The following is a 27,948-nucleotide window of genomic DNA, read 5'->3' as shown; positions in this document are numbered from 1 at the left end:
CTTTATAGATAAATTAATAATCTAGAGTATTTAAAAACCATGAAACATTTAAATTGACTAATTTCACTTCCTGTAGGGCATAGTTGGGATGTTTTTTCCCCTTCTACATCTGCAAAGACACACTTTTTAAATAAACATCACTAGCACTAATCAGGGAAACAGAAATCCGGGTTGAGAGCGTGAAGTATATTCATGTGGCTGGTTCCTTTAGGGGTCTCCTCGCTACTCCTCACCCCTCCTCTCCTCACCCGTCCTCTCCTCACCCCTCCTCTCCTCACCCCTCCTCTCCTTTCCCCTCCTCTCCTTTCCTCACACCACCTTGTCTGCTTAGATTGGGGTCGAGACAAAACATTTTTTAAAGCATCTATCTTATTGTAAACGTGTGATTCGACTCTCGTGCGCATGTGTGTGTTGATATGTTTGTTTCATACGATATTAGTTTTGAATCCAGTCTCTCCATCATAAGCAAATGAGTTGAAGCTAGATTGTAGTTGTGGTTTCCCTCGGCCCTCTCCAAGGGCCGCCTCTAGCCGTCAGTAATCGCTCTCTCCTTGACTCCTGTAACACTTCAGTAGAGATGTGAGGCTGTTGAAACAAGTTGCATAATGCTCGAGCTCATTGGGAGACTAGTTTAAAGTCCAGGGTGTTAACTTGTGTTACCTTGACACCGCTCCGTGGTTGTTGCCAGGGCTGTGGAACTCACCATGGTGCTGGACGCGTAGCCGGCATCGATTCACATTCTCACCCAGTTTCACGACCACTTTCTGTGTAGTTTTTTTGGAGGGGACCTAAGAGTACCAATATGTGTGTTTGCCCCTAATACTGCAGCAAAATTACTAATTGATTTCTTAATTCTTTCCCCCGAGGCACCGAAATAATAAGACCAGACAAGGTTAATGACAGACCTTTTTTAGGTCGGCTGAAAATCTGACACCAATAAATGGAGACGTGGTTGTGGGTTATGGGTATTGCTTTTCAGTTCAGGGGATGGCAGAAACTTAAGTCACAAACATTAGAGGCATGTTGATAACCATGTCTAGGTATGCTGTAGTTGGTGGTACATGTTACATTTGTCACTGGAAATGACTGCTGGCTTTAGACCCTCTGTACCAAATCAAACAGCTCACATATATTAGACATTTTTGAGTTTGACCAATGGCTGTCCAGTATTTCTCCAATCTCGGGCTCCACAATATGCCATGAAACACAGCGTTGGGTAGGGAAAAAGTTGCCCAGAAACATAAAAGCCTGACACTGATATCCAAATGGTGAGATATTGCACTGCATTGAGCCACTGGGACCCAGCCCCTGTCCTGATTTAGAGTCCAGCAGTGGTACACCCCCCCCCCCCCTCCGTTCTGGCCTGGGATCACCAATACAAATCTCTGTGATTAAGTACCGTTCGCTCCACAGCCAGCTAGAGTCAGCAAAAGTGTCCTGTAGCACTGCCAACGTACTGTCATGGCGTCCCTCCACCTAACAATTTATCCCCGCCCGCCCTCCCTGCTTTCATGCTTTAGTGGCCCGGAGAGGCTGGGGGGGGGGTGGGACCACGAGGGCCTCTGCTGTCGAGGGTTGAGTCCTGAATGGCACCCTGTTCCCCCTGATGGTGGGGGGGTGGGGGGTCTGGATGCAATCCCATGGAGTTCATCCGAGGTTTGGTGAATTAACGAAGAGCAGAGCCCATAATAAATGTATTTATTTATTTATTATTTATTTTGAACTTACTTTGACTGGCTTTAAGCACGTATGAAGAATGTTGATGTTAACAATGAATGATCCAGAATTCCTAATTTGTGACGCAAGCTTTTTAGTAACTGGCTTCATTTGATTTGGATGAACGAAGGTGACAGAAGCCGAAATTCTTCTACAGGTGGTTTGCAGGGTATAACTACCTAGCGGACCGGCAGTCTGTGGCACTGCGTCTGGCGCTGACGTGTCCTTCAAACTGGGTTGGAAGCTCAATGTCCCACAGCTGCCGTGGCTGGGGGAGCCCCGTGTTGATCTCTGTTCATCAAGCCTCGTGCCTTGACCTTTGACTTTCCCACGATCATTGCGAGTTGCCGCGGTGAGAGGCTGAGGTCGTTGGCACCAGGTGGTGCGAAACAAAGCCTCAGGTGTTTGATTTAAGACTCCGTCCGTCTTGCAGAACTCTGGAACCCTCCCGTCGGTGAGCGGCCAAAGTGCCCCGGTCACCGGCTACAAGCGCATGGTCATCCCCACCCAGCCGCCTCTGACGGCCACCAAGAAGTCCACGCCCAAGGCAGCAGGCCCGGGTGGAACCCTTCCCCACCCCGCTTCGGCCTCCCCCGTGGCCAGGCCCCAGTTCCAGACTGCTCCTCAGCCCGTGCCGGCCTCCTATGCCACGGCCTCCACTCCCAGTCAGCCCACCTTCAATGTGCAGGTATACAAACATCGCCCCCTTGTGTGTCCTTGAGCAAAGCACTGCACGTACCTCAGCTACTTCGCCGGGGACGACTGCACACGACGACCCTTCCTCTGTCAGCTGTGTGTGTGTGTGTGTGTGTGTGTGTGTGTGAACTGACAATAAAGCTGTATTTTCCTCCTTTTTCTTCCTTCTTGTAACCCTTCTTCTCCTCCTCCTCTTCGTCATCTTCCCCAGGTGAGGTCTGCCCAGCCCGGACCTCAGCACCAGTCTCCTGGGCCGCCCCAGCAGTATGCCCAGCAGCCCGTCCGCGGACCAGCCCAGGTCCAGTACATGGCTGCCCAGCCCAGGAGCCCTGACTTTGCCTACGGCCCTCCCCAGCCAGGGTTTGCCCCCCAAGGTAACGAAAGATTAACACCTTTTGTTGGGATTTTAATTGTAGCGAAGGGATAGTTTATTCTAAAATCATATTTGGGATGAAATTCCGCTTTGCTTAGCGTTGAGTCTGAAGGAGAACGTGGCCTTGTATTTAGCCGTGAGACGATTTTTTTGTACTTTTTGTCCAGCGTAGAGTTAGGAGCTGAATTCATGGATTGAAACAGTCATACCCACGTGCTCTTCAGAGGAATACATGACAATACCTCCTGAGTGAGCCAGGCACCTTTTGGAGTTCAGACTTTGCGATGAAAGGTCACATGAATGTGGCTCAGCTCATGTACATTTGAAAGGCAGTGTTTCTCCTCCAGCACCAGGCAACTCCAGGGTCGGCAAAAGCACCACTAACATCATTTACCCTGAGTTTAAAGACCGAGCCATTAGCTGAGGACCAATTAAATCATCCTCTCAATAAAGGTCCTTAATTTTCCCATTACCTTGTGTTGTTCTAGCCATAATTTCATAATAGCCATAATGTCTTCATATAAGGTTCTCAGTGCATTCAATGGCAGCTCTTGTTCTCACCAAAAGGCACATTGTGCAAATTTCTGGGGTTATTTTGGCACCAGAACTGGTTTGCAGGCTGTGTGGAGAATACAGTACACACGTGAAGCCTCTTCCTATGCAATTAGCAGCTCTGCACTGTTAGCAGTTCACTCATGTAGCTCTGTTATCTTTTCAACATTCACATCTGGTTTTACTTGTTGAAGTTGAACCCTGAACGTTGGAGTTTTCCACCGGGTAAATACATGTGTATTTCCCATAGGGTACTCGGATCAGGCCTTCCCTGGGTCCGGGGGGTACGGTGGAGGGCCTGGAAACCGACCAGATCCTAGCTACCCTGCGGGGTTCACCCACCAGGGATACCAGCAACCTGCCCCCAAGAAGACCTACCTAACTGACCCTCCGGCCAGTCTGGCTCCTCCGGCCCACCTCCCCCCTCAGAAGGTATGGGCTTACACAACACAACGACGCAGACGCACAACGACGCGATGCCACAACATCGCATAGCAAGGTAGACAAGGACGACACACAACGACACCCACCCACACAGACGCACAACTACACGCAACACAACACCCCCACATCGACACGTAGCAACGCAGATACACAACACAACACCACATCGACACGTAGCAACGCAGATACACAACACAACACCACCACATCAACACAAAGCAACACGGATACACAACACAACACCACCACATCAACACGTAGCAACACAGATACACAACACCACAACATGCACTGACGCAGACACACGACGACAAAGACGTACTGGAATACTTAAATGCGCAAGGTCACATCGACACACAATAACACAGTGACTCACAACATGTCATTACAACTACATAAAACAATGACATGAGATACCAACGCAATGCAGTCTAAGACCCATAACAACACAACACACAGTGTCAGTAACACTCCTGAGACGGCACATCCGCCTGCACACATGACTTGTAGATAGTGAAGCAGATAAACTGGTTCAAGACAGAGGTGGGGGACTCGAGTCACATGACTTGACTCGAGTCTGACTCGAGTCACAATTTTAAGGACTTGTGACTTGCTTGATTAAAATATGAAAATGACTTGACTTGACTTTGACTTGAGGACAAGTTACTTGAGACTTGACTTGACTTGAAGTGGAAGACTCGACAATGACTTGAACTAATAATAAACAAACAGCAATAAAATTATTTTATATGTTGTGACATCAGCACCACTAATCAGCGCACAATTCAAACCGCGCCAAACATGGCAGACAGTAACGTTAGTCGAGCTCCACAAATAGTATCGTTTGGATACAAGGACTTTGAACTGGACCGTGTGAATAAAAAAAGATTTGCCAGATGCAAAATATGCAACAACGTCAAATTTCATTCGTTATTTTAAGAACCACAAGGAAAGGTAAGAAAGTAATCTCTTTATATTCAGTTGAATATGAGCGGGCATGTATATTATTACACGTAGGCTATAATGTCTGTATTAAATATGGGCATTTTCAAGTGTTTGTGGACTGCGTGTGGAAACTAAAAAGCATTGTGCTTACACCATAACAGTTAACTTTACTGCATGAAAGGCTAACATGGAGGCGCCGATGTGATTACTAGCACCTAAACATTTCAAATATATTTTTTTTTTTTACTCATACAGACAAGAATAATTACAGCGTAATTACATATTAGGCAGTTTTTCAGTCACAATAATTAGTTTATAAGGTTGTTATTATTAGCCCTTATTACATGGATTGGCTGAATTCCAGTGCAGAATGCGTGTTATTTCTTGATAACAGACCGTTGCCATGAAAAACAGCGCGTTGCTATGGACGCAGCAGGATTCTAACCAGAGACGGAACGGACTATTTTCTTTAGAGGAAGCAATACAATCGTTTTTAAATCAATGAATTCCTTTTGAAATCAATCTTTTGTGTCAAATTATAGATTTATTTGGTAGGTAGCCATGTAATAAGCGGGATAAGGTATAGCGAGGCGGTTGTTATAGCGAATACAGCCCCTTCAGGCTGATTCAAGATCCCTCCGCTTCGTCCCCCCAAAAAATTGTACCGCGGAGGAGAAAAATATTTGATTTTGAAATCGAGCTTCGCACCGAGCACATGTCAGAAACAGAGGACAGTGTGTGTGTGTGTGTTCATCTCTTTAGTACTGTGACTTGACTTGACTTGAAACTTATAAGGACTCGACTTGACTTGCTTAGTGTGAACCCTTGACTTGACTTGCTTGATTTATCTGAACTGTGACTTGAGACTTGACTGGAGACTTGATGGTTAAGACTTGAGACTTGCTTGGACTTGACCATGTGTGACTTGTCCCCATCTCTGGTTCAAGATGGTCTTGACGTTTTGCCACGCAGTTGAATTGCATGTTTCCGTAGCATTCATGTAACGCACATACATTCTGCACCTGCGCAAGAAAAACATGCTTTTTGCTGTGAGGTGGAATAACATGAAATACATGATTTTCATATTTAGTTCTTTGGAAGGTGTGGTGGTGATTTTTTTTTTTTGTTGTTGTTTGTTGTTGCTCTTTAGTTCTGGGAACGAAGCCAAATGTCTCCCGACTGGTTAAACTGATTTGACTTTTTTGCGTTCCTGAAAATGTTGCCAAGAACTCGCATAAAAGAGAACCGTATGTTCTCTGAACCTTCTGGGAACATTGCTTAAGTCTCAACATATTTGAGAACATTCCCAGAATGTAGTGAATATAGAGTGTTAAATACAACCACTTGGGATCTTGTGTGGAATGTTATGTGGACTTCCTGAAATTCCCACAGAAATGTTTTTTTTTCCTCAACATTCTCTTGAATCTGGGAACATTTACACTGTGGGGTGAGTCATAGTTGGGTTGAATTCGTGTTGCGCTGCGGTTCCCAGAACATTGTGTGCCAGCTGACTAACTGATTCAACGTTTTACATCAATGAGAGTGGTTGGTGAATCTGCTGCCACATTGATGTTGTTAAGCGGTCTCCGCAGTGCGAGTGGCCGACAGTTTTTGTTGTTTTGCGTTTTCACCCTAAGATGTCAGTCCTGTGGTCTCTCCACTTGTTTTTGTCTCCACTGGGTGCATGCTTCCCCTGTTCTCAATGCAAAGTTACTGAAATATAAACGCATTTAAACGACCGATGAACTGGTGTTGTCACGTTTTGGAGTGTGTGTGTGTGTGTGTGACTGTGTGTGTTCATACTTGTTTGTGTGTGTACATACTTGTTTGTGCTTTTAATTGCCTGAGACGGCAATGCAACAGCAAGCACTTGGCGTCCTTCGCTGGAAGCCTCAGAATAAACAGTTGTTTTAACCTTTATGAATGATGAGCAGGTTTGTTCAGCTGGGGGTTATATCTGGTTTAATCTGGCTGGAGAAGTGAGGCTTTTCCTCTTGATATTCATCTGCTCCTCTGCGTGCTGGCTTCTTCTCTTTGTCTGCTTGTTGGCTGTCATTTGACTGAGGCTGATAGCTATCAGAGTCATTGTACCTTTATGCTTGTGGAAGGAGGGAGCACTTGTTTATAGATGGAGAAGGACCTCTGGTGTTATTGTCTTACTTTAATCAGCTTGATTTGGATTTGATTACATTTTGAATGTAGAATTTTTTTTTTTATGAATTCGAAGAACAGCACTTTTAACGATATGATAGTGTTGGGGTGTTACTGTAGAGTTGAGGAAGTGGGTTATTGTTAATGTAGTCTAATGTGGGTTTGTGTTGGGGTGTTAATGTAGTCTAATGTGGGTTTTTGTTGGGGTGTTAATGTAGTCTAATGTGGCTTAGTGTTGGGGTGTTAATGTAGTCTAATGTGGCTTAGTGTTGGGGTGTTAATGTAGTCTAATGTGGGTTAGTGTTGGGGTGTTAATGTAGTCTAATGTGGCTTAGTGTTGGGGTGTTAATGTAGTCTAATGTGGCTTAGTGTTGGGGTGTTAATGTAGTCTAATGTGGGTTTGTGTTGGGGTGTTAATGTAGTCTAATGTGGGTTAGTGTTGGGGTGTTAATGTAGTCTAATGTGGGTTAGTGTTGGGGTGTTAATGTAGTCTAATGTGGGTTAGTGTTGGGGTGTTAATGTAGTCTAATATGGCTTAGTGTTGGGGTGTTAATGTAGTCTAATGTGGGTTAGTGTTGGGGTGTTAATGTAGTCTAATGTGGGTTAGTGTTGGGGTGTTAATGTAGTCTAATGTGGCTTAGTGTTGGGGTGTTAATGTAGTCTAATGTGGCTTAGTGTTGGGGTGTTAATGTAGTCTAATGTGGGTTAGCCACCCCAGACAGTATCTGGTTCAAGGGAGTGCACTAAAAAGGAATAGTCCGTCATTTGTGACTCTGTATTTGCCTTCAGCAACACTTGTAGGTCGTGTCCTCCTCCTCTCGTTTCCTAACAGAACACTTCCTACCTCAAGGCTTCCCAAAACCGTTATGCTCTTAATCTTTCCAAGAATTTCTCCTCCGGGGATATGAAACATGGAGTCACATTACAGTAATCCAATCCTGTGGTATTGATTTATATATATATACTCTATATCACTGATGTTATGCCAAGTGACAGTTCCTCTGTTAGCTTCTAGGATTGCTTTCTCGGCAGCTTTGAAGCCTGTGGAAATACCAGTAAAATCCACAAAATAAAAATAGTTGGGAGATGTGTTGAATAATCTTTAATATTCATCAACGCGTGTAGCCCTTTTGGATTACTGTAGTTGGAGAGAATTATTGGAGATAATTCCATACAAGTCCATAGCATAGGATTGGCCTGGTAGCTGGGTGACACCCTATTTTAATGCTTCGTAGTGGTACTAAGTGGGCATTTGGAGGGCACTGTCTGGGAAACAGGGAGCCTTTTGGGTATTCTGCCGTATCTTACTCAGAATAGAGTCATACCATAGAGACAACTATTGTAGTCTCGACGTCCTCACACACACACACACTCACGCGCCGACAATCACTGGAAAGTACCGGGCCCTTCCCTTGAGTTCCCAATAATTCAAGGATTTTATGCACAAAAACAAACTGCTCCAACAGAACAGGGCCTTGTCTTAGCCTTTGGGAATCACTCATCAAGGACTGTGTTTTACTAAATACAAATTAGATACCGCGTTCGTTGTGGAACGCATCTTTATGTATTAAAAAGAATTAAGGAAATACTAATTAAATTCTGTTCAAAACAAAAGTCTACATATTGCTTGAAAGGAGAGCGATGGGTTCCCAGTGAGACACACAGTGAATAAAAGGTGCCGTTTAATAGATCTGTGAACATGCCTTTGATTGGAGATAAAAGCACATTCCATACGTTGGATCTATACGGTGTGTGATGTGCACCCATGTCCGTAACCCAGAATGCATCACACTGGCCGTGTTGACTGTCTAGCAGAAACACCAAGAAAAGAACCAGCCCATTAAGTACACATCCAAAATCCGCACATAATTCAACAAACACTGGACTGAAACGCAGTCATACACACACACACACACACACAGCTCTATGAAGAATGTAAACCCAGAAGATTGTAAGTGACCTAGCGTTGACCCGTCGTCTCTCGCCAACACGCTTGACACCCATCCCACTATTCTCATTGCCACCTCCGTCTTTTTGGTTTCTCTAGTCTAGTTTCAGTTTCCTGGCTGGCAATGTAATCACGGCCTCCTAATGAAGCTCAAATGGAAAATATAGTAACAGCCAGATTAGTGTGAAAGCTCGTATCTATTCAACTTTGCCTTTATCTTGACCTCGCTTAGTTGGCCCCAGGTCATGACCCCACCCTCGTCGTCGTCGTCGTCATCATCATCACAGTGCTACTATATCGCGTAAATAAAACCCCAATAATATGACATTTATAGATTTGATCAAATATTTGTTTTCGGATTATGAAACGATTAGAGTACATTCTCAGTCGCTTGGCGTACCCAGTTAAGTGTTAGCTCATGATACAACGCCACACATTTCAGGGTTTGATTGAGTATTTCATTACGTATGACAGAGATCAATTCACATAATTGTGCGTATTCATGAAAGGTCAGCGTCATTAGAACGTCTGAGACAGTCTCTTGGGATCAGAGGCTCTGATCGACCGTTCCTGACCAGCCTCATTGGCCTGACCCGCACCTCTCTCACCATTGGACGGTTGCAGTGATTTGTTAAAGTGAGAGAGAGAGAGAGAGAGAGAGAGATGGCGTTTCACATCATCTGTGCTCAAGGACATATAATTACACTGATCCTTTCAGTCTGACTTTGATCTCTATTGTAGAAGACAAAATTATGTGATTAATGGCTGCCGGTTAATGTTACAATTTCCACAAGTCTTCTCGTTTTTTCTCTCAGTTTCTCAGCTGAAATTGGAGTGAGGCTAAGCTGGATGATGGCTTGTGTTAGCGCTGAGCTTGACTGACATTTGACAGTGAGGGGGAGGGATTATGCTGAACTGTTCAGCCCCTGGCTACTGCTGTAGGACGCTAACCCTAAAAGGTCAACTGTGGTTTCGGCTGTCAAACGCTCACTCCATGTCTGTCCTGATGTCTCTGACTGTCTCTCTCTATCTCTCTACCCTCCAGTTCTCTCTCTTCGTCTCTCTCTCTACCCTCCAGTTCTCTCTCTTCGTCTCTCTCTCTACCCTCCAGTTGTCTCTCTTCGTCTCTCTCTACCCTCCAGTTATCTCTCTTCGTCTCTCTCTCTACCCTCCAGTTCTCTCTCTTCGTCTCTCTCTCTACCCTCCAGTTCTCTCTCTTCGTCTCTCTCTACCCTCCAGTTCTCTCTCTTCGTCTCTCTCTCTACCCTCCAGTTCTCTCTCTTCGTCTCTCTCTCTACCCTCCAGTTCTCTCTCTTCGTCTCTCTCTCTACCCTCCAGTTCTTTCTCTTCGTCTCTCTCTCTACCCTCCAGTTCTTTCTCTTCGTCTCTCTCTCTACCCTCCAGTTCTCTCTCTTCGTCTCTCTCTCTACCCTCCAGTTCTCTCTCTTCGTCTCTCTCTCTACCCTCCAGTTCTCTCTCTTCGTCTCTCTCTCTACCCTCCAGTTCTCTCTCTTTGCCTCTTTGCATAGCGGCTGACCTGTGCTAAATTGCTCACCTATGACCTACTTCTGTCAGAGCTCCAAACCACCTAGGTTTCTGATTGCATCATTTATGCATATAAGAAATCCAGTATGAACAAGCCTTTCATTAACCTGACTATACTAAATATTGGTATTGAGTTGTCTGACAAAGGTCCAGATGATCGTGTTTAGTCAGTGGGACACACTTTTTTGTTTATCTTTTTAACCTGTACAAACAAACATTTAATGCCCAGTGCTGCAACTAACTTTATACCATTGCTACTTCAATCTCATATTGTGAGAAGTATTGACTTTCCCCACATAAGAAAACAAGGTCATACTGTTTTTTGGGGGTGGATAATCCCCTTTCTAGATTATTTTTAGACAAATGATTGTTTCCCTGACTAACTGCTGACTTTCCCCACTGGTTGCTGTCTGCTAACTTTCTCCATCCATCTTAGCTGTGAGCTGATAAAGTTGACCCAGGAAAATGACAGCACCTCCACAACAGCTTCATAATGTTCCTGTGAACGAATGGCATTCCATGCGTTGTCATGGCTGTAGGCCTTGTCTGTGCAGACTTAATGTCTGATTGGGGAAAGAAGAATCTCTTTTCAGCTTCAATGGGACCCACAGTAGTATAATATTGTTAATATTGTGGTTAAATCAGTGCTCTTGAATGAGACACATTCCTTTAAAGGCCAAATAAATGAAATAAACTAAACTAAATAATTGGTTTTAACGCAACAAATCACCTGAGTTACTGGTTATAGGTTGGGGTCAGAGTTTCCTGAACATGTGTTACAGAGAATGTACAATAACCCCATTACATTTTGTTTTGTTGTGTCTGCCAAGAGAGGTGAGAGCAAGGAGAGGGGAGGAGGGGAGAGGGGAGCAAGGGAGAGGGGAGCAAGAGAGAGGGGAGCAGGGGAGAGGGGAGCAAGGGAGAGGGGAGCAAGGGAGAGGGGAGCAAGGGAGAGGGGAGCAGGGGAGAGGGGAGCAAGGGAGAGGGGAGGAAGGGAAGGGAAGCAATGAAGAGAACAGGAGAGGGCAGAGGAGGCTGGTTTAATATTGAGCACCAGGAAGTGGAGGGTTTCCCAGTTGTCTGTCATTGGGTGGTGGTGATTGCTGGTGGTTGGGTGTTTGAGAAAGCTGCATTTTAAAAATGAAAGTTACCACGCCAACGTCCGGAGTTACCACGCCAGTCTTCACTCCACGGCAAGCTCTCCCCACCCCACCTCCGTCCAAACCGGCGCCCTAGATGCACCATTTAGGGGATAGGGCACCATGCAGGACTCTGCCCCCGTCGCCGTAACTCCGTTTAGACTGAATTCAACACCACTCGTTAGAGGATCAATTCGCAGATGTCTGCTGAGTAGCTCATTCACACCTTGTTGCGGCCAAGATCCCCTGAGCTCAGGCCCACCGGCCTGCCCCGGTCAACAGGTGTTATTACGCCACTCATGGAGTCTAGTAACTAGATGTCTGGGAGAGCAAGGTTATGGACCCATGTTGTCAATTCACCACCTATGCAATATGAGAGGGGAGGTGAAGGAGAGAAAAGGAAAGGAGGAGAGGCAAAACATGAGTATGAAATCTACCTCTGACCCCATCGATCCCATCGAATTGACACCATGAACTTTGACCTCGCAGACACGCAGCAACAAGAGCCTGGACTGTCCTTACGGACCTCCTGTGTGGTGACTCGTGTACCTAGCTTGGTCCCCTCCCTGGGGGGTACGGCCCGGGGCTCTGTGTAGGCCCGCTGAGGACGGGGTCCCCCCCTTACCAAGCACGTTCAGACATCACTGAGTGATGAAGCTGTATGGTGTTTTATTAGTTCAGCAGAGTAACTGGCGAGCGCAGCTTCTTCCCTGGCTCTGTCTGTATACATTAAAAGTGAATGCAGTTAAGCCAGCCCGGACGTTTCAGTCAGCCGCTACTCTCTCTCCCACCTGTCACACACACATGCTGACTCACTTATAAACACACTAAACACACACACATGCTGATACACACCCACTAAACACACACATGCTCCGATCAGACATCAGGCCCACAGCGGTGAACTGAATGGACCCCCGGCCCAAACTGCTGACAGGTCCTCTCCAGACACCTGTTCATCTGTCAACCATAAGCCTCTGTAGAGGAGTCCAACGGGTGCCGTTCTAACCCCCCTCCCCCCCGCCCGCCCGCCCGCCCGGACACTCTCTAGGGTTGCATACCCAGTAAATATTGTGCTGGATCAATATCAGCCAGCTCAGCTCTATAAGCTCCAGTCATGTGAAAATGTCTCGAGAGTCGTTTACTTGGTGTTTGCTGGCACTGCTCTCAGCCTGTCAGCCACGCGATGACGTCACTGAGCGGACGCTCTCGAACCTCTCCTCAGAGACAGCTGGACGCTTCCCGACTGACAGTTTTGTTGGAGCCCACACCTAGCTGGCCTGATTCACCTATTCGAGAGCTTTCAGATTACTTGACGAGCTGAATCAGGTGTGACCACTCTGGGATAGATCCAATACGTGGAATGACTGAGGGTCTACTACAATCTACTACACAGTTTGAGAAGCCATATAAATGGGCTGTTTTCAAATCCATATATCTGGGCTTAAGATGCCGTATATTTATGTACATTTCAATTTTGGCTTTCAGAGTTGGCTTTAATGCTGGAATGTTTTGGCGTGTGGATCAAATATGCACTTTAGCTTTTATCTATTCGGGAGATGGTGTATTTGATCCTGTCTGACCAGTACTGACAGTGAAGTGAGTTCTGTCATCAGCGGTCTCTCATAGCCATACCTTCAAAACAATTTGTCAGTTAAAGATCTGGTCTTAGATCTTCCACAGAGATCCCATAATGGTCCCTCTCCTTTTTTTTTTTTGTAGAAAATGAAAAAAAAAAAGTTCCTGATAATTGTCCAACGTTGATTATATGCTTTAATGGACGATTTCTTGGCCTTCCTCACAGAGAATTTGAAAGGTTTAATGCGTTGTGAGGCGCCATTCAGATTTAGTGTGTTCCTTGCAATTTGAGGCTATTTTTGTACATGGACATAACGTTTTACGAAGGCACCGTGCTCATCTCTCAGGGAGGGGGTCCTATGGCGAGGTCACAGGAGGTCAACCCAACCCCCCCTTCACTCCAGCGCTGATACGCATCAATATCAGCGGAAGGACGTACTGTGTTAGGGAATGTGAGACGCAACTCATTGTACGTGATGCGTTTCCATCAGTTTTTCCTCATTTTACCTCTTTAAGTTCTCCAGGCCTATTCAACAATCGTGCCACTTTTTTCTCCGCTTATGTGAGAGACCCGACGTTTCTCTGGAAGGAAAACGTTACACTCGAATCGATGACTGTGATTGGTAGGAAAAAGCATGCAGATTAATAGAATAGTGTAATGAATTCAATAAAGTTGCTTACTTTGCTTAAATGAAAAGGGCTCCAGGGTACTTCCTGGGCATCACTACAGAGTGTTATGGTATTGATCTGACTTGGAAGGTGTACACGTGGTAAAAAGATGTGCACGTGTTGACTGATGGTGAGAGAGAGAGAGTGAGAGAGCGTGATAGCGTGGGGGAGAGAGCTAGGTAGGGAGTGAGAATGTGTAACTCTGCATACCAGTGACCCCTGCTAGTGGTCGGTTGTAACTGCAGCCTGTCAGTTTGATTCTTCTCATTATACCCTAGTTGGCCATCATGCCCACTATTGCCAAGTCGTCTGTCGATCTGTCTGCCTATGTTCTCCTTGTCTCTGCCGGTCAATCTTCCTGTCTATCTGTTTTTCTGTATGTCTGCTTGTCTGCCTGTATGTATGTATGTATGTATGTATGTCTGTCTGCCTATTCTCTTTGTCTGTCTGCTTTCTGCGTCTGTCTGTCTACCTCTCTGTATCTGTTCTTTCTGTTTGTCTGTCTGTCTGCTTTGCGGTCAGTCTGTGATGCCCTCTTTTCTCCTCTCTCTCCCTCTTCATGGAACAACCCCTTCATCTCTTCCTCTCTCGCTCTGACTAACGCTAAGCCTGATGGGAAAGTGCAATGTGATATGTCATTATTTCAACTGCATTCAGTAAATGGAATTATTCAGACTGTAAGTGTCTCTGGATAACATTGCTGTTTTAAATACAAACCGTATGTAAACGTGGACTCCATCTAATTAGGAAGACTTCCTTGTTTTGCTTGTGAGTGGTTAATTTGCAGATCTTGTGGCACTTTACAGCAAAACGTGTCCACTTTTCCTAAATGAAAATCAAGGAAGCAGCGGTCCAGGATGTTGGCTGGAATGTTTAGTGTCGGAGAAGAAGACCATTCTGGTGTGGCGATGTTTGGATAAGAGATGGCCTTTAGGTTCTCATTCAAATCACCCCTGATTGATTTGACTGTAATTGTTTGGTTAAGGAGAGAGGACCCGCTAGGGGTTGTTTCAAACACAAAATGAGACCTCAGACAACAGGGTGTATTGCAGAAGGGAAGTGGAGGACGCCACTAGGTTGATTCACGGATGTTTAAACCTGTGTGAATCCTCATCAACTTCACCGCATGGGTGGAAATAGACATAATTGCTTGCTCTTTTGGGATTTGAGGCTGGGGATCTGGAAAGCACTTTGTGACAACTGCTGATGCAGAAAGTGCTTTATGAAATAAGTATGATTGAATTGACACCAGGGGCAGGACCAGGCTGGAAGGAACAGCAGGAGGGACATGTCTGGTTCCCTCACGACGGACAGAAGAGCCAAACCATGAAAACAAACCTGCATCTAAAATGAAGTGTTTAGTGTAGGTAATGTAATTATATCATAGCTTGAGAGAGAAAGAGAGGGGGGGGGAAGAGAGGTGTAATCCTACATGTATTTCTATAATTATGCTGTTAGTAGAGAAATGGAGGTCAGATATGTTGTATCTCTGACTGTCCTAGTCATGTGTAGTCATCTGTAGGCTGTTCCGCTCTCCGCTCTGAATGCTCCTGGCAGCCCTCTCCTCTCATCCCTACACACTCTTTGATTTCCACAGAACTGTTTATAGGGGGATGTGTCATTTCCCAATGCTGACCCAGTTTCTTACACACGCACCCCCTAACACTCTCTTACAAACCATACAGTAGCACTTACTTACAGATGAACTGTACACACACACACACAGGACACAGGAAAGAACAATCCGTGTCCTTTAATTTAACCTCATCCAAATCAATCACCCAGAGTTACGGATGGCGTCTGGTGGGAAATGACAGTTGTGGAATTCCTAGATTATTTTAATTATCTTTCTTTGTGAATGTGGTGTGTGTATAGCATCTCTCTGATCTGAGTGTTATTATCGCTCTGTTTAATTCCACATGAAACAACATCATGACCTATTTATTTGTTTTTGGAGAGAGAATGTATTGGAATATAGCGCCAGTGTCTCAAATGGCTCCCTAGTCTTTAGATTTCACACTACCTTTGACCAGTTGACATTTGGGTTATCAGGGAGCCTAGTAGTGAAAGCATCTGACCATGTTAGCACATTGACCTCTCTGGCCATGTTAGCATGTTGACCTATCTGACCATGTTAGCATGTTGACCTCTCTGGCCATGTTAGCATGTTGACCTCTCTGGCCATGTTAGCATGTTGACCTCTCTGGCCATGTTAGCATGTCGACCTTTCTGGCCATGTTAGCATGTCGACCTATCTGACCATGTTAGCATGTCGACCTCTCTGACCGTGTTAGCATGTTGACCTCTCTGACCGTGTTAGCATGTTGACCTCTCTGACCGTGTTAGCATGTTGACCTCTCTAACCGTGTTAGCATGTCGACCTCTCTGGCCATGTTAGCATGTTGACCTCTCTGACCATGTTAGCATGTCGACCTCTCTGACCATGTTAGCATGTCGACCTCTCTGGCCGTGTTAGCATGTCGACCTCTCTGGCCATGTTAGCATGTCGACCTCTCTGGCCATGTTAGCATGTCGACCTCTCTGTCCATGTTAGCATGTCGACCTCTCTGGCCACGTTAGCATGTCGACCTCTCTGGCCGTGTTAGCATGTTGACCTCTCTGGCCATGTTAGCATGTTGACCTATCTGGCCATGTTAGCATGTTGACCTATCTGAGGTCTGATAGTGCAAATGTATGCCCATGCATGTTTGCACGTGCCTGCCTTGGTTTGTGTGTGTGTGTGCGTTCTGTCATTGCTGGTGTGGATGTGGTGGAAACTTGTTTCGCCGAGGATTTGTGGTCCTTCCAGCATGTTGGTCATGAAAGAGTCGTGAATATCACACACACACACACCTCTGGTTAAACTGACATGCAAAACCCTGGTGGGAGGATCAAACCATCTATGGAAGGGAAGTTTCATTGTTGGGAAAGAAACAGAAGCTCAACAAATTACTTTGAAATTGTCATCCTACTCTGAATTCAAACTAAGAATCCCGGGTTGAAGGTTACTGATGTTTGACCTCGTTCTTTCCCGCGTTGAACGCAACATGCCTTCAAGTTGTCCAAAGGCAGAGTGTCTGCGGAGCTGCTCCGTCCTCTCGTTGCTCCACCTGCGTCTGCCTCTGCTTCTGTTGTGGGTGTGGTAGCAATGTAAGCTTTTTTTGCAGTCAATTAACATGTGTTAACATGCATGCTGACAGTAGAAGAACTGTTCTGGTGTGCTGCGTGAAACAGAGGCTTACTTCACCCTCAGTGTGTGTGGAAAGAGTGACAGACCGCTGACAAACTCTTGTTTCAAGTCGGAAGAAGCGAGCCTGATGTTTTTACACCATAGGTTTATTACACCCAAGAAAAACGTTTAGTTTATATGTGCTATATATGTGCTAAAAAACACTGGAAAGTGATATAAACACAACATGCAGTGATTTCAAAGATTTCAGAGCTATTGCTCGGTACAGTTGAACTGGAATTAATCGTGATAATAGGGGTACATTAGTGACAGAGTTACTGCCTGGTACAGTTGGACCAGGATTAATCGTGATAATAGGGGTACATTAGCGACGGAGTTACTGCCTGGTTCAGTTGGACCAGGATTCATTGTGGTAATAGGGGGTGTTAGCAAAAGAGTTACTGCCTGGTTCAGTTGGACCAGGATTCATCGTGATAATTGGGGTACATCAGCGACAGAGTTACTGCCTGGTACAGTTGGACCAGAATTCATTGTGGTAATAGGGGTACATTAGTGACAGAGTTACTGCCTGGTACAGTTGGACCAGGATTCATCCTTGAAGTGCAAACCTCTCGTGTGTCTGTGGCCATAAAATATTTGTCCATTGAAGTCGGGTTCTGATTTCAAACTGCAGACCGGTCAAGACCTTGTTGAGGGCAACGGGTCTGCTGCTGAGCTTCCCTGAGACAGTTCCTGCCAATTTCTCCAGAAGTCCTTTGGTTGTGTCCTGGTCTGGTGATGGTCCGTGTGGGCTGCAGGTGTGAGGCCGGTCAGACACTGCCAAACTCTCTGAATCAACGTTCTTCAACAATAAAACAAGAATGATGTCACATCGACTTTTTCTCATGGATTTATTAATGTCTTCAGTGTTTGTAGGTCGTGTCCGTAGTCGGATATATGGCGACTAATATGTAGGTTAATGTATGTGGTTCTATGTCCATTGTCCATCGTATATATATATATATATATATATATATATATATATATATATATATATATATATATATATATATATATATATATATATAATATCTCTTTTGTTATATATCCCAATCCAGTAAAAGTCCAATGTGAACCAAATGGAAACCTGGCCCGGCATTCTGCTCTGAGCTGCTATTATTCTAATGTGCACTCTTTTACTGCTAGTCATTTTCTCCTTTTAAATCAGAAAGCATGTGGTTCATGTTAACAGCTGGTACAAACACAACAAAAAGACAGAATGTCTAATTGTTGAGCTTCAGCTTAGTAAAGCCTCCTTTCAAAAGCCGCTCCCCCTGTTTCTCCTGTTCTCTCTCCCTTTCTCTTCCCGCTCTTTCTCTGCCGCTCTCTCGCTCTCTTTTTCACGTTCTGTCTCTCTCACTCCCTCCGCTCGGGGTCTTGAGGACTGATGTACAGAGGCAGCGAGCCACTGACTCTAAAGACTGTTTGTGTTTTATGGCCCGTCGTGTTTTAATCTGTGGATAAACGTGGCTCTGAGGTACATTGTTCAGCCACTGCTGATCGTGCAGGACTGCTGTTAATCCCTGGCAAATCCGGACAGTTGGATAGTTTTATAAGGTGTTACGCCACGGCGTTAGAATGGCATTACGTTGCAGTGTTATGGTTGCGCTGTTGTACTTTGTTGTGAAATTTGTTGTCAGTTCTACGGTAACAAACAGCACTGCGTTGATAAGGCAACAACAGAGGACAGGTTAGGCTTCCCTGCTCAGGGAAGGTTTCTGGTACCATCGTCTATTCTTTCACGATGGAGCCTATCGACCGTAGGACTGATGTCAAAAGTGGCGTACGCTTTATCAACCACCTTCAACAGTCCGCCGCCGTGTTGTGAATCTGTGTTGGCTTTGGTGTAACCTTCTGTCCTTACTCCCCGACCTCAGTGGTTTTGTGAGTGATGATCCTGAATTAGTCTATTGGAACCCTGATATTATCTACATGCTGAGTCTTCATCTGTGGGCCATATGGCGTGGTTTGAATCCTGGCTTGAATTAAGACCTCCCCTGTCCTCGTTGTTGGGGTGCAGTGTCACGTCTTCAGAGAGATGCTGAGGAGCGCAGGGCGGAAAGAACCGTCTTTCTCCTTGTCGCCACCTCAACGTGTTCCTTCTACCGTGGCAGTCCTCCAGTAACCCCACCCGCGCATGCTGTTGTTTCAGTCCTGGACAGTTTCCCATGACTTATTGAGAGTTTGATGATGAGTTGAATCGGGTGAGTTTCTTCAGCTGCAGAAACCATGTACACCGTTGGAGATGCTGGGGAACTTGAGTTAGAAATCGAGAGACGTGGAACCCGCTGTCTTTGGAAACCGCTGAACTAAATAAAGGGGTGGGTGGAACCCGCTGTCTTTGGGGACCAATGCAGGCAGCCCCCCACCCCGAACAAACCCCTTTTATTTAATCACGTGACAGGAAGCCAATCCCGCAATGTGTTGGGTGAGCTGATGACAGTGGCACAGTGCCTTGTTGCCGTTGCAGCTGGACCTCTCCGTGATGATGATGATGATGAGGACACTTTTCTCACAGCCTCCTCCTCTGTTGCCTGTTTGCTGTGTTTCCATGACATCTTCATAACCAGCCTGGGGCTTCGCAACCATAACGCTACACGGCAAACCCAGTTACACGTTGACGACCTCACACATTATCGCCCCGTCCACTCAGGTCCGTTCGATTTCCAATACCCCACCGCAGCTCCACGTCTTAGCCCTGGATCAGACCTGACCTTTGATGTCTCCTAATTGTGGCATGTGGGAGCTGGGGATGCCTGGCTTAGCAGTGAGTCTGTGGTGAATGTTGTTCATCCTCTGGGTGATGGTGTGGGCGACGCAGCGAAGGTAGAACATCACCGGAGTGGATTTTAAACGTAACATGATCTCTGGAATAACAAACTTCTAGATGCAGTGTTTTCTGTACGTGACTAACAACAAATGGCGACATAAATGTATTGTTAAATTGAATGTACCCTTACATACTCTTTAGCTAAATATACAACACAAGGGAACGGTACAGTGTGCCATTTTGGTTAAAGTTATGTAAATCGTCTTACTACTAGTTAACACTTTACTGTACAGTACATCTGTAAAGATGGTTTTGGCAGAGCTGTATCCTGTTGGCTGTTAGTAGTTGGTTTTTGCAGGGCTAAAGGCTGTTAAGTAGAAGGTTCTGGCAGTGCTGTAGTTTTTAGGCTGGTTAGTAGAAGGTTCTGGCAGGATTGTTGCCTGTAGGCTGGTTATTAGAAGGAATGCTAAACAATAGTCCTCATTAAATCTGAGTGTTCAGCGCATGAGATGTGTTAATCTCTCTTCTCATTAGGCCTGGACATTCTCCTGTGACAGGATCTATCAGTGGTATGAACACAGAACGTATGTCTGTGAGAATGCAGCGAGCTATAACTACAATGAGTGGTTATGCTTTAAGTCGTTCCCTTGTTGCAACTAGGGCAGCTAACTGTTGGTTCCAAGGGGTAAAGTAGAATGGCAGTATGAACCGAAACAGCGGACAACCTTGTTTATTCCCTCTTTGATATTAATTCATCTAATGTATATTTTGATTGTTTAGAGAATGACCTCTTTCTTCTTTACATTTGTTATGTTGCCAAGAAAATGCACGAGAAGGTGTTGGAAACTAATCCTTTGCAGACATCAATCCAACATTGAAAAGGAAATGAATCCCCCAAATTACAGTTAACAGGTTTCTGATATAAAACTTAAAATGTCTTCCTTATGCGTTCTGTGAACATAACCACACATTCTGTCTCCTCCCTGACAGTTTAAAGCACCTTGTTAGGGCTTCTCTGTGGAGCCAGGTCATTGTGTCACAGACATTAAGTAGGGACATTGCTTTGTGTATGATTCAAGATTCAAGAATGTTTTCTTCTATATATTTTTATTAATTTAATTATGTATTCATGTTTTTATCACACATGTGTAGTGTTTCTAAGGGAGATCTTCTGGAAATCATTTCTCAAAACAGATTGACCATGTTTTCAACATGTCTGTTTAAATATAGAAAACGACTGGTCTGCTAGGCATAATCAAAGTGGTTAACTTTTAGCAAAATCAGTCGCCACCTGCTTCTCTCCTATGACACATAAAATTGCATGATATCTGCCTGAACAAAAGACCCTTTCAGACCAACATCTGTCTAATTGTCCAATTCTCCTAAATCACCACAGATGACGTGTTGGAGACATGGTTGCAGTTTCACCACTCCTTCCAAAATAACTCCCGTCAATGGTTTTCAACTGTGCTTTCTTACTTTTTTGTTGTCTTTCCGTCTCAGACCCTATGCATGCTGCTGTTTGTCCCTCTTGGGAAGTAGGTTTTTGTCCCAGCCAGGTGAAATTAAGGATCCGCAAATCTCAATTGGTGGGGCCTGGGTTTGGGGGTTTAATCCCCTGGGGGGGGGGTGTAGTCTCCTTAATTGAAGTCGCTCTGAATAAGAGAGTCTGCTAAATCACAGTTTAAAACCAGTCTAAATACCTGACTCAGCGATTATCACATAGACGCAGCTCTCCGGTTGGCCTGCCCTGATCCCCCTCACCCCCAAGGGCCACAGGTCCATGGTCAGATTCCCCTCACTGAAAACAACCAGGGTCGCTGTCAGTAACGGCAGCCCATGCCCGATGAGGTTCCCTAACTTCGACCAGCTCCACAAAGTACTGAGTGATGTAGGATGCAGGGAATCTGGTGCGCGTCAGGGTCAGATTATTCCACACTAAAACACCCAGGGATGTCAGCCATTAGCATGTTGAGACCCAGCAGACAGAAACAGCCTTGGGGTGGGGGGGTGGGGTGGGGTGGGGGGGTTGGGTTCACTGACTCCTCCAAACTGCTCTTCCAAAATTGGATGCTGTTAAACGCTGCACTACTGTTTTCCTACAAGGGCCGCAGGGTTGTGTTCTGACATATTCCACTGTATGACAGAATGAGGTGTCATTTGGGACACGTTCTTATTCCTCTCCTCTTGGTTCGGTTTTGGGTGGAATTAGTAATTTTTTGCTTTGCTGTGTTGTTGTGGGTTCTACGCGAGGTCTGCGCCTCATTCTCTACAAATCAGCGGTCTGGCCGCAGCTGTTCCCTTTCACATATCTGGAGGTGTGGCTAGGAGAGGTGTGGACTTTAATATGGGGACATGAGAACACAGATATGTGAAGCATGTGATGTGAAGTGCCCTTGAAATAATGTTTCACCGATTCAAACAGGGCTTCGGTCTAACAGAGGGCGAATTAAAATAATGTTCCTTTCATTTAAACCAGTCTATATAATGATGTCATCTACCAGCCTGATATAATTTAAACCAGTCTATATAATGATGTCATCTACCAGCCTGATATCATTTAAACCAGTCTATATAATGATGTCATCTACCAGCCTGATATAATTTAAATCAGTCTATATAGTGATGTCATCTACCAGCCTGATATCATTTAAACCAGTCTATATAATGATGTCATCTACCAGTCTGATGTCATTTAAACAAGTTCATATAATGATGTCATCTACCAGCCTGATATAATTTAAACCAGTCTATATAATGATGTCATCTACCAGCCTGATATCATTTTAACCAGTCTATATAATGATGTCATCTACCAGCCTGACATCACTTAATCCAATCTATATAATGACATCACCTACCAGCCTGACATCAGTTAATCCAGTCTATATAATGATGTCATCTACCAGCCTGATATCATTTAAACCAGTCTATATAATGATGTCATCTACCAGCCTGATATCATTTAAACCAGTCTATATAATGATGTCATCTACCAGCCTGATATCATTTAATCCAGTCTATATAATGATGTCATCTACCTGCCTGACATCATTTAAACCAGTCTATATATTGATGTCATCTACCAGCCTGGGTTATTGCCCCTCTACTCTCTACTCTACGCCTCTTCAGGGAGGCAAAAGCTTTCTCATAGTTCTGATATTCTTTGTTGCTTTCTCTCAAGAATACGGAAAAAATAAAGCATATGAAATCGAATAACTTCTTTTGGTTCTGATCCTCGGGTTGGTTTTCTGTGCTGTTCTGTGGCGCCTCAGGGGGATCTGTGTCTAGTGGTGTGGGGTGGTACAGGCTGTCTCTGTTAGCTTCTCTTTGGATGACAGTGCTGTAGGCTGTGTTAGACGACGTAGTGGTGTAGACTGTGTTAGGTTGTGATGGACTGTGTAGTGTTGAAGACTGCGTTAGACTGTATTGTTGTAGTCTGCTAGGCTGTGTTAGAATGTCTATTGTGGTAGACTGTTAGGATGTGTTAGACTGTATTGTGGTAGACTGCTAGGCTGTGTCAGACTGTGTATTGTGGTAGACTGCGCGGCTGTGTTAGACTGTGTATTGATGTAGACTGTTACTCTGTCTTAGACTGTGTTGGTGACCCCTGTGGCCTTGTGCTGTGTTGCAGGCTCCCAGCAGCGCCAGGCCCGAGGAGGAGCTGGAGCGTCTGACCAAGAAGATGCTCTTCGACATGGACAATCCTCCGGCGGAGGAGTACTTTGGTAAGACTCTTCAATGTTCTGTTGCTCCGTCCTCCTCTCCATGTTTCATTCTGAGACGTCTGTGGGGATGTCGAAACGTGTTGTGTTGTCACGAAAATCAACCACACATTTTCTGAAATCGTTGTTTTACCCGCGATCATTCTGCCTCTGTCGCATCTCGTCTCATTCCGCGACCGGCCATCGTCTTTGCGTCGCTGGTAAAGCCTTCGGCCGGAGCCAGGAGTTTGGTGGCCCGGTTACACCACACACTAGCACTAAACAATGACCGTCTGGCAGAGGATGACCATGCCCTCCACCCCGCCAAGTAAACCACCCGGAGCCGTGAGTCAAGACATTAGGCCATGGTCATGTTCTCCTTGCCCCATGTCAGGAGACCGACTTTGGTCACCTTCTAGCTCGTCCAATGGTCAGTTGGTCTGCGTTGATTAAACGGCTGTCTGTAGTTAAATACGAGCCCTCCACTCTTCATTAGCATTCACATGTTGCCGTAGGCCAACCGGCCTCTTTCTCCCATGCTAACCAAGCTTAGATTAGCCTGTGAATCACAGACCCACACACGCACGCATATACCCACCATCCACACACACACACACGGTTCAACCACGCCTACACTGCCTGTCTTTTCTTTGCTTTCCCTATTACAGTCCGCTGACAACCTGGAATCTCCATTTGACCCAGAGGAAAAGCCATATTGTAACATCTCAATCCTCCTGCTCAAGGCTTCTGGAGCTCAAGGTTCTCCCCAGTCTATTCATAGCTTTCCCGTCACAATGAGAATGTGAGGTTAATGGGTTGTAAATGATCCTCTATGTCGTTGATTCTTTCCTTTTTTTAAAAATGTACATGTGGCTGGAAGTTCTTTGGGGAGCTTGCTGTGGTCACTTTGCAGAAGCTATGGAAACTGTTTGGTGTCTTTTTGTTTGTGTTCGCTGGTTTCCTCTTTCTTTCCCTCCTCCACTCACTCGCTCTCGCTCACCCTCTCTGTTCTTCGGTGGTTCTGTGGTTCTGTGGTAAAAGACTATTTGAGCCCTGAAGAGTGGTGGCCATGGGGGGAAAGAAGCACTGACTTCAATGCATTTCATTTAAATGAATTTGAATCAGAAGAGCTCATTATCTTGATGTGCTTTGTGTCCTGTTAGATATTGTTAAACCCTCTGATACATTCTCTATTCCTGAGAGAACGGTGTCCCTCGTCTCGGCTCCTCTTCTCACTCCTGCCTTTAATCCTCTCGTCCTCCTCTGGGTCATGGGGGGGCCTTTTCTCCTCTCCTCGATCTAGCTTTTAATCCTCCAAAGCCCTCTCACCCTCTCTTCTTTCCCCCACCTTCTGCCCCCCCTTCTTCTATATCTCTTCCTTCTCCACTGACCCTCTCCTCCTCTCTGCGGACCCTCTCCTCTTGTGCCTCCCATCTTCTTCCTCCTCGTCTCTTTTCTTCCATTCTCTTCTTTCCATCTCCTCCTATTGCTCCCCTTTGTCCGCCTCCCATACTCCTCTATCTCTTTACTCTTACATGCCAACCTCTCCTCCTCTGTCCCACTCCTCCTCTCCTATGTCCCTCTGCTCTTTTCCTCCTGTCCTCCACCCATCCTGCCCTCCAATCTCCTCTCTCCCTATGCTCTCCTCTCCCAGTAGCATGTCTTTCTCCTCTTTGGTCTTTTTTCTGGCCCTGATATCTCATTTGTCCTAGCTCCTACCTGTATTTATATTAAACAGCTTTATTCACCAGACCGTTATTGCATCTTGTCTTGTCAAGGTGTTTTATTGTCGTATTTGTATTTATTGTCATATTTGTATTTATTGTGCTATGTGTGTTTATTGCTGTTAGAGCATCTGGACAGTCACTGAAAGATTTCCGGATCAAATCCCTGAGTCAGCAATGGGAGGAATCTTTCATTCTGTCCCTGAGCAAGGCAGTTAGCCCTAATTGCTCCCAGGTTGTTGTTGTGAATGAGAATGTGTTCTAAGTCTTAATTAACTGGTTAAATAAGGGTAGAATAAATATAGGACTTGACCTGGTTAGCTTTAGGCAGATCCTGCAGGTTCTCCCTTCCACGTTTAGCCTCATGGTTTTCTGTGCCTGACATTCATGTGTGAAGTGTGATTGTGTGCTTTCACCTATATGTGTGTGGGGGGGGAGGGAGGGAGGTGGGGAGGAACGTAGGGAGGGAGGTGGGGAGGAACGTAGGGAGGGAGGTGGGGAGGAACGTAGGGAGGGAGGTGGGGAGGAACGTAGGGAGGGAGGAACGTAGGGAGGGAGGAACGTAGGGAGGGAGGGAGGGAGGGAGGAACGTAGGGAGGGAGGGAGGAACGTAGGGAGGGAGGTAGGGAGGGAGGAACGTAGGGAGGGAGGTAGGGACGGAGGTAGGGAGGAACGTAGGGAGGGAGGGAGGTAGGGAGGGAGGGAGGTATGGAGGGGACAGAAGGGACGAGAGCTCTGAAATGGCAAGTTACTGACCTTTCAGATAAACACGGATGAAAAGTTAGAGTAGTTGATGCTGCCAGTCGAAGTTCAACTCACCTCCACTCTACTACACACTGTACTACTCCCCACCTCCATTCTACTACACACTGTACTACTCCCCACCTCCACTCTACTACACACTGTACTACTCCCCACCTCCACTCTACTACACACTGTACTACTCCTCACCTCCACTCTACTACACACTGTACTACTCCCCACCTCCACTCTACTACACACTGTACTACTCCCCACCTCCACTCTACTACACACTGTACTACTCCTCACCTCCACTCTACTACACACTGTACTACTCCCCACCTCCATTCTACTACACACTGTACTACTCCCCACCTCCACTCTACTACACACTGTACTACTCCCCACCTCCACTCTACTACACACTGTACTACTCCTCACCTCCACTCTACTACACACTGTACTACTCCCCACCTCCACTCTACTACACACTGTACTACTCCCCACCTCCACTCTACTACACACTGTACTACTCCTCACCTCCACTCTACTACACACTGTACTACTCCCCACCTCCACTCTACTACACACTGTACTACTCCCCACCTCCATTCTACTACACACTGTACTACTCCCCACCTCCATTCTACTACACACTGTACTACTCCCCACCTCCATTCTACTACACACTGTACTACTCCTCACCTCCACTCTACTACACACTGTACTACTCCCCACCTCCACTCTACTACACACTGTGCTACTCCCCACCTCCATTCTACTACACACTGTACTACTCCCCACCTCCATTCTACTACACACTGTACTACTCCCCACCTCCACTCTACTACACACTGTACTACTCCCCACCTCCACTCTACTACACACTGTACTACTCCCCACCTCCACTCTACTACTCACTGTACTACTCCCCACCTCCACTCTACTACACACTGTACTACTCCCCACCTCCATTCTACTACACACTGTACTACTCCCCACCTCCATTCTACTACACACTGTACTACTCCCCACCTCCATTCTACTACACACTGTACTACTCCCCACCTCCATTCTACTACACACTATACTACGCCCACCTCCATTCTACTACACACTGTACTACTCCCCACCTCCATTCTACTACACACTGTACTACTCCCCACCTCCATTCTACTACACACTGTGCTACTCCCCACCTCCATTCTACTACACACTGTACTACTCCCCACCTCCACTCTACTACACTCTGTACTACTCCCCACCTCCACTCTACTACACACTGTACTACTCCCCACCTCCATTCTACTACACACTGTACTACTCCCCACCTCCACTCTACTACACACTGTACTACTCCCCACCTCCACTCTACTACACACTGTACTACTCCCCACCTCCACTCTACTACACACTGTACTACTCCCCACCTCCATTCTACTACACACTGTATTACTCCCCACCTCCATTCTACTACACACTGTACTACTCCCCACCTCCATTCTACTACACACTGTACTACTCCCCACCTCCATTCAGCTCCACATTCTCTTCTGCATCCCACTCCATGCTTACACATTGGATTCCACATAGTGTAAGCATTGTGAATGCCATGCTAGATAGCATTAGCTGCCCTATAGAGGTTTGCTCGTTAGCATATCCTCCGATTTCTCCCGTCTTTACATGGCAACGTCGTTAGACAGACTACCAGTGACAAAAGACAGACGCTTTGGCTAAATGTTTTGTTGCGAACATTTAAATATTTACTATCTGCTGTGCCACAAAGCTTACTGGCTAACCACACGAGTGATTGTGTGTTTGGGATTGAGTAGTTGAGCGTAGTGTACAGTAGTACAGCGTGTAATGTGAGGTATTGCATTGCCAGAACAAGGAGGGCATAGGGAGAACAGGCAATGGATCAGAAGAGCTCAGAAACTCTGTAATTACAATGAATCTGATTACATTTCAAGGCTCTTCTTCTTTTGGAAGGAAGCGCAGGAGGGGGAACGGAGGAGTTCTGCTCC

General features: G+C 45.8%; 1 protein-coding gene across 5 annotated transcripts in view; it reads left to right on the top strand.

The window, feature by feature from the left end:
* Nucleotides 1-27,948, top strand: part of lpp (LIM domain containing preferred translocation partner in lipoma) — a 170,343-nt gene that overhangs the window by 101,810 nt on the left and 40,585 nt on the right. For all 5 annotated transcript variants that reach the window (XM_010871259.4, XM_010871258.5, XM_020049139.3 and 2 more), the window contains 4 exons: nt 2,150-2,404; nt 2,624-2,786; nt 3,588-3,769; nt 23,390-23,483. In XM_010871259.4, the coding sequence (XP_010869561.1) occupies nt 2,150-2,404; nt 2,624-2,786; nt 3,588-3,769; nt 23,390-23,483 (694 nt within the window). The remainder of the gene's footprint in view (nt 1-2,149; nt 2,405-2,623; nt 2,787-3,587; nt 3,770-23,389; nt 23,484-27,948) is intronic.

The sequence above is a fragment of the Esox lucius genome, chromosome 8 (assembly GCF_011004845.1).
Source record: "Esox lucius isolate fEsoLuc1 chromosome 8, fEsoLuc1.pri, whole genome shotgun sequence".
NCBI lineage: Eukaryota > Metazoa > Chordata > Actinopteri > Esociformes > Esocidae > Esox > Esox lucius.
The sequence above is the reverse complement of the archived record's forward strand: the minus strand, read 5'-3'. Positions and strand labels throughout refer to the sequence as shown.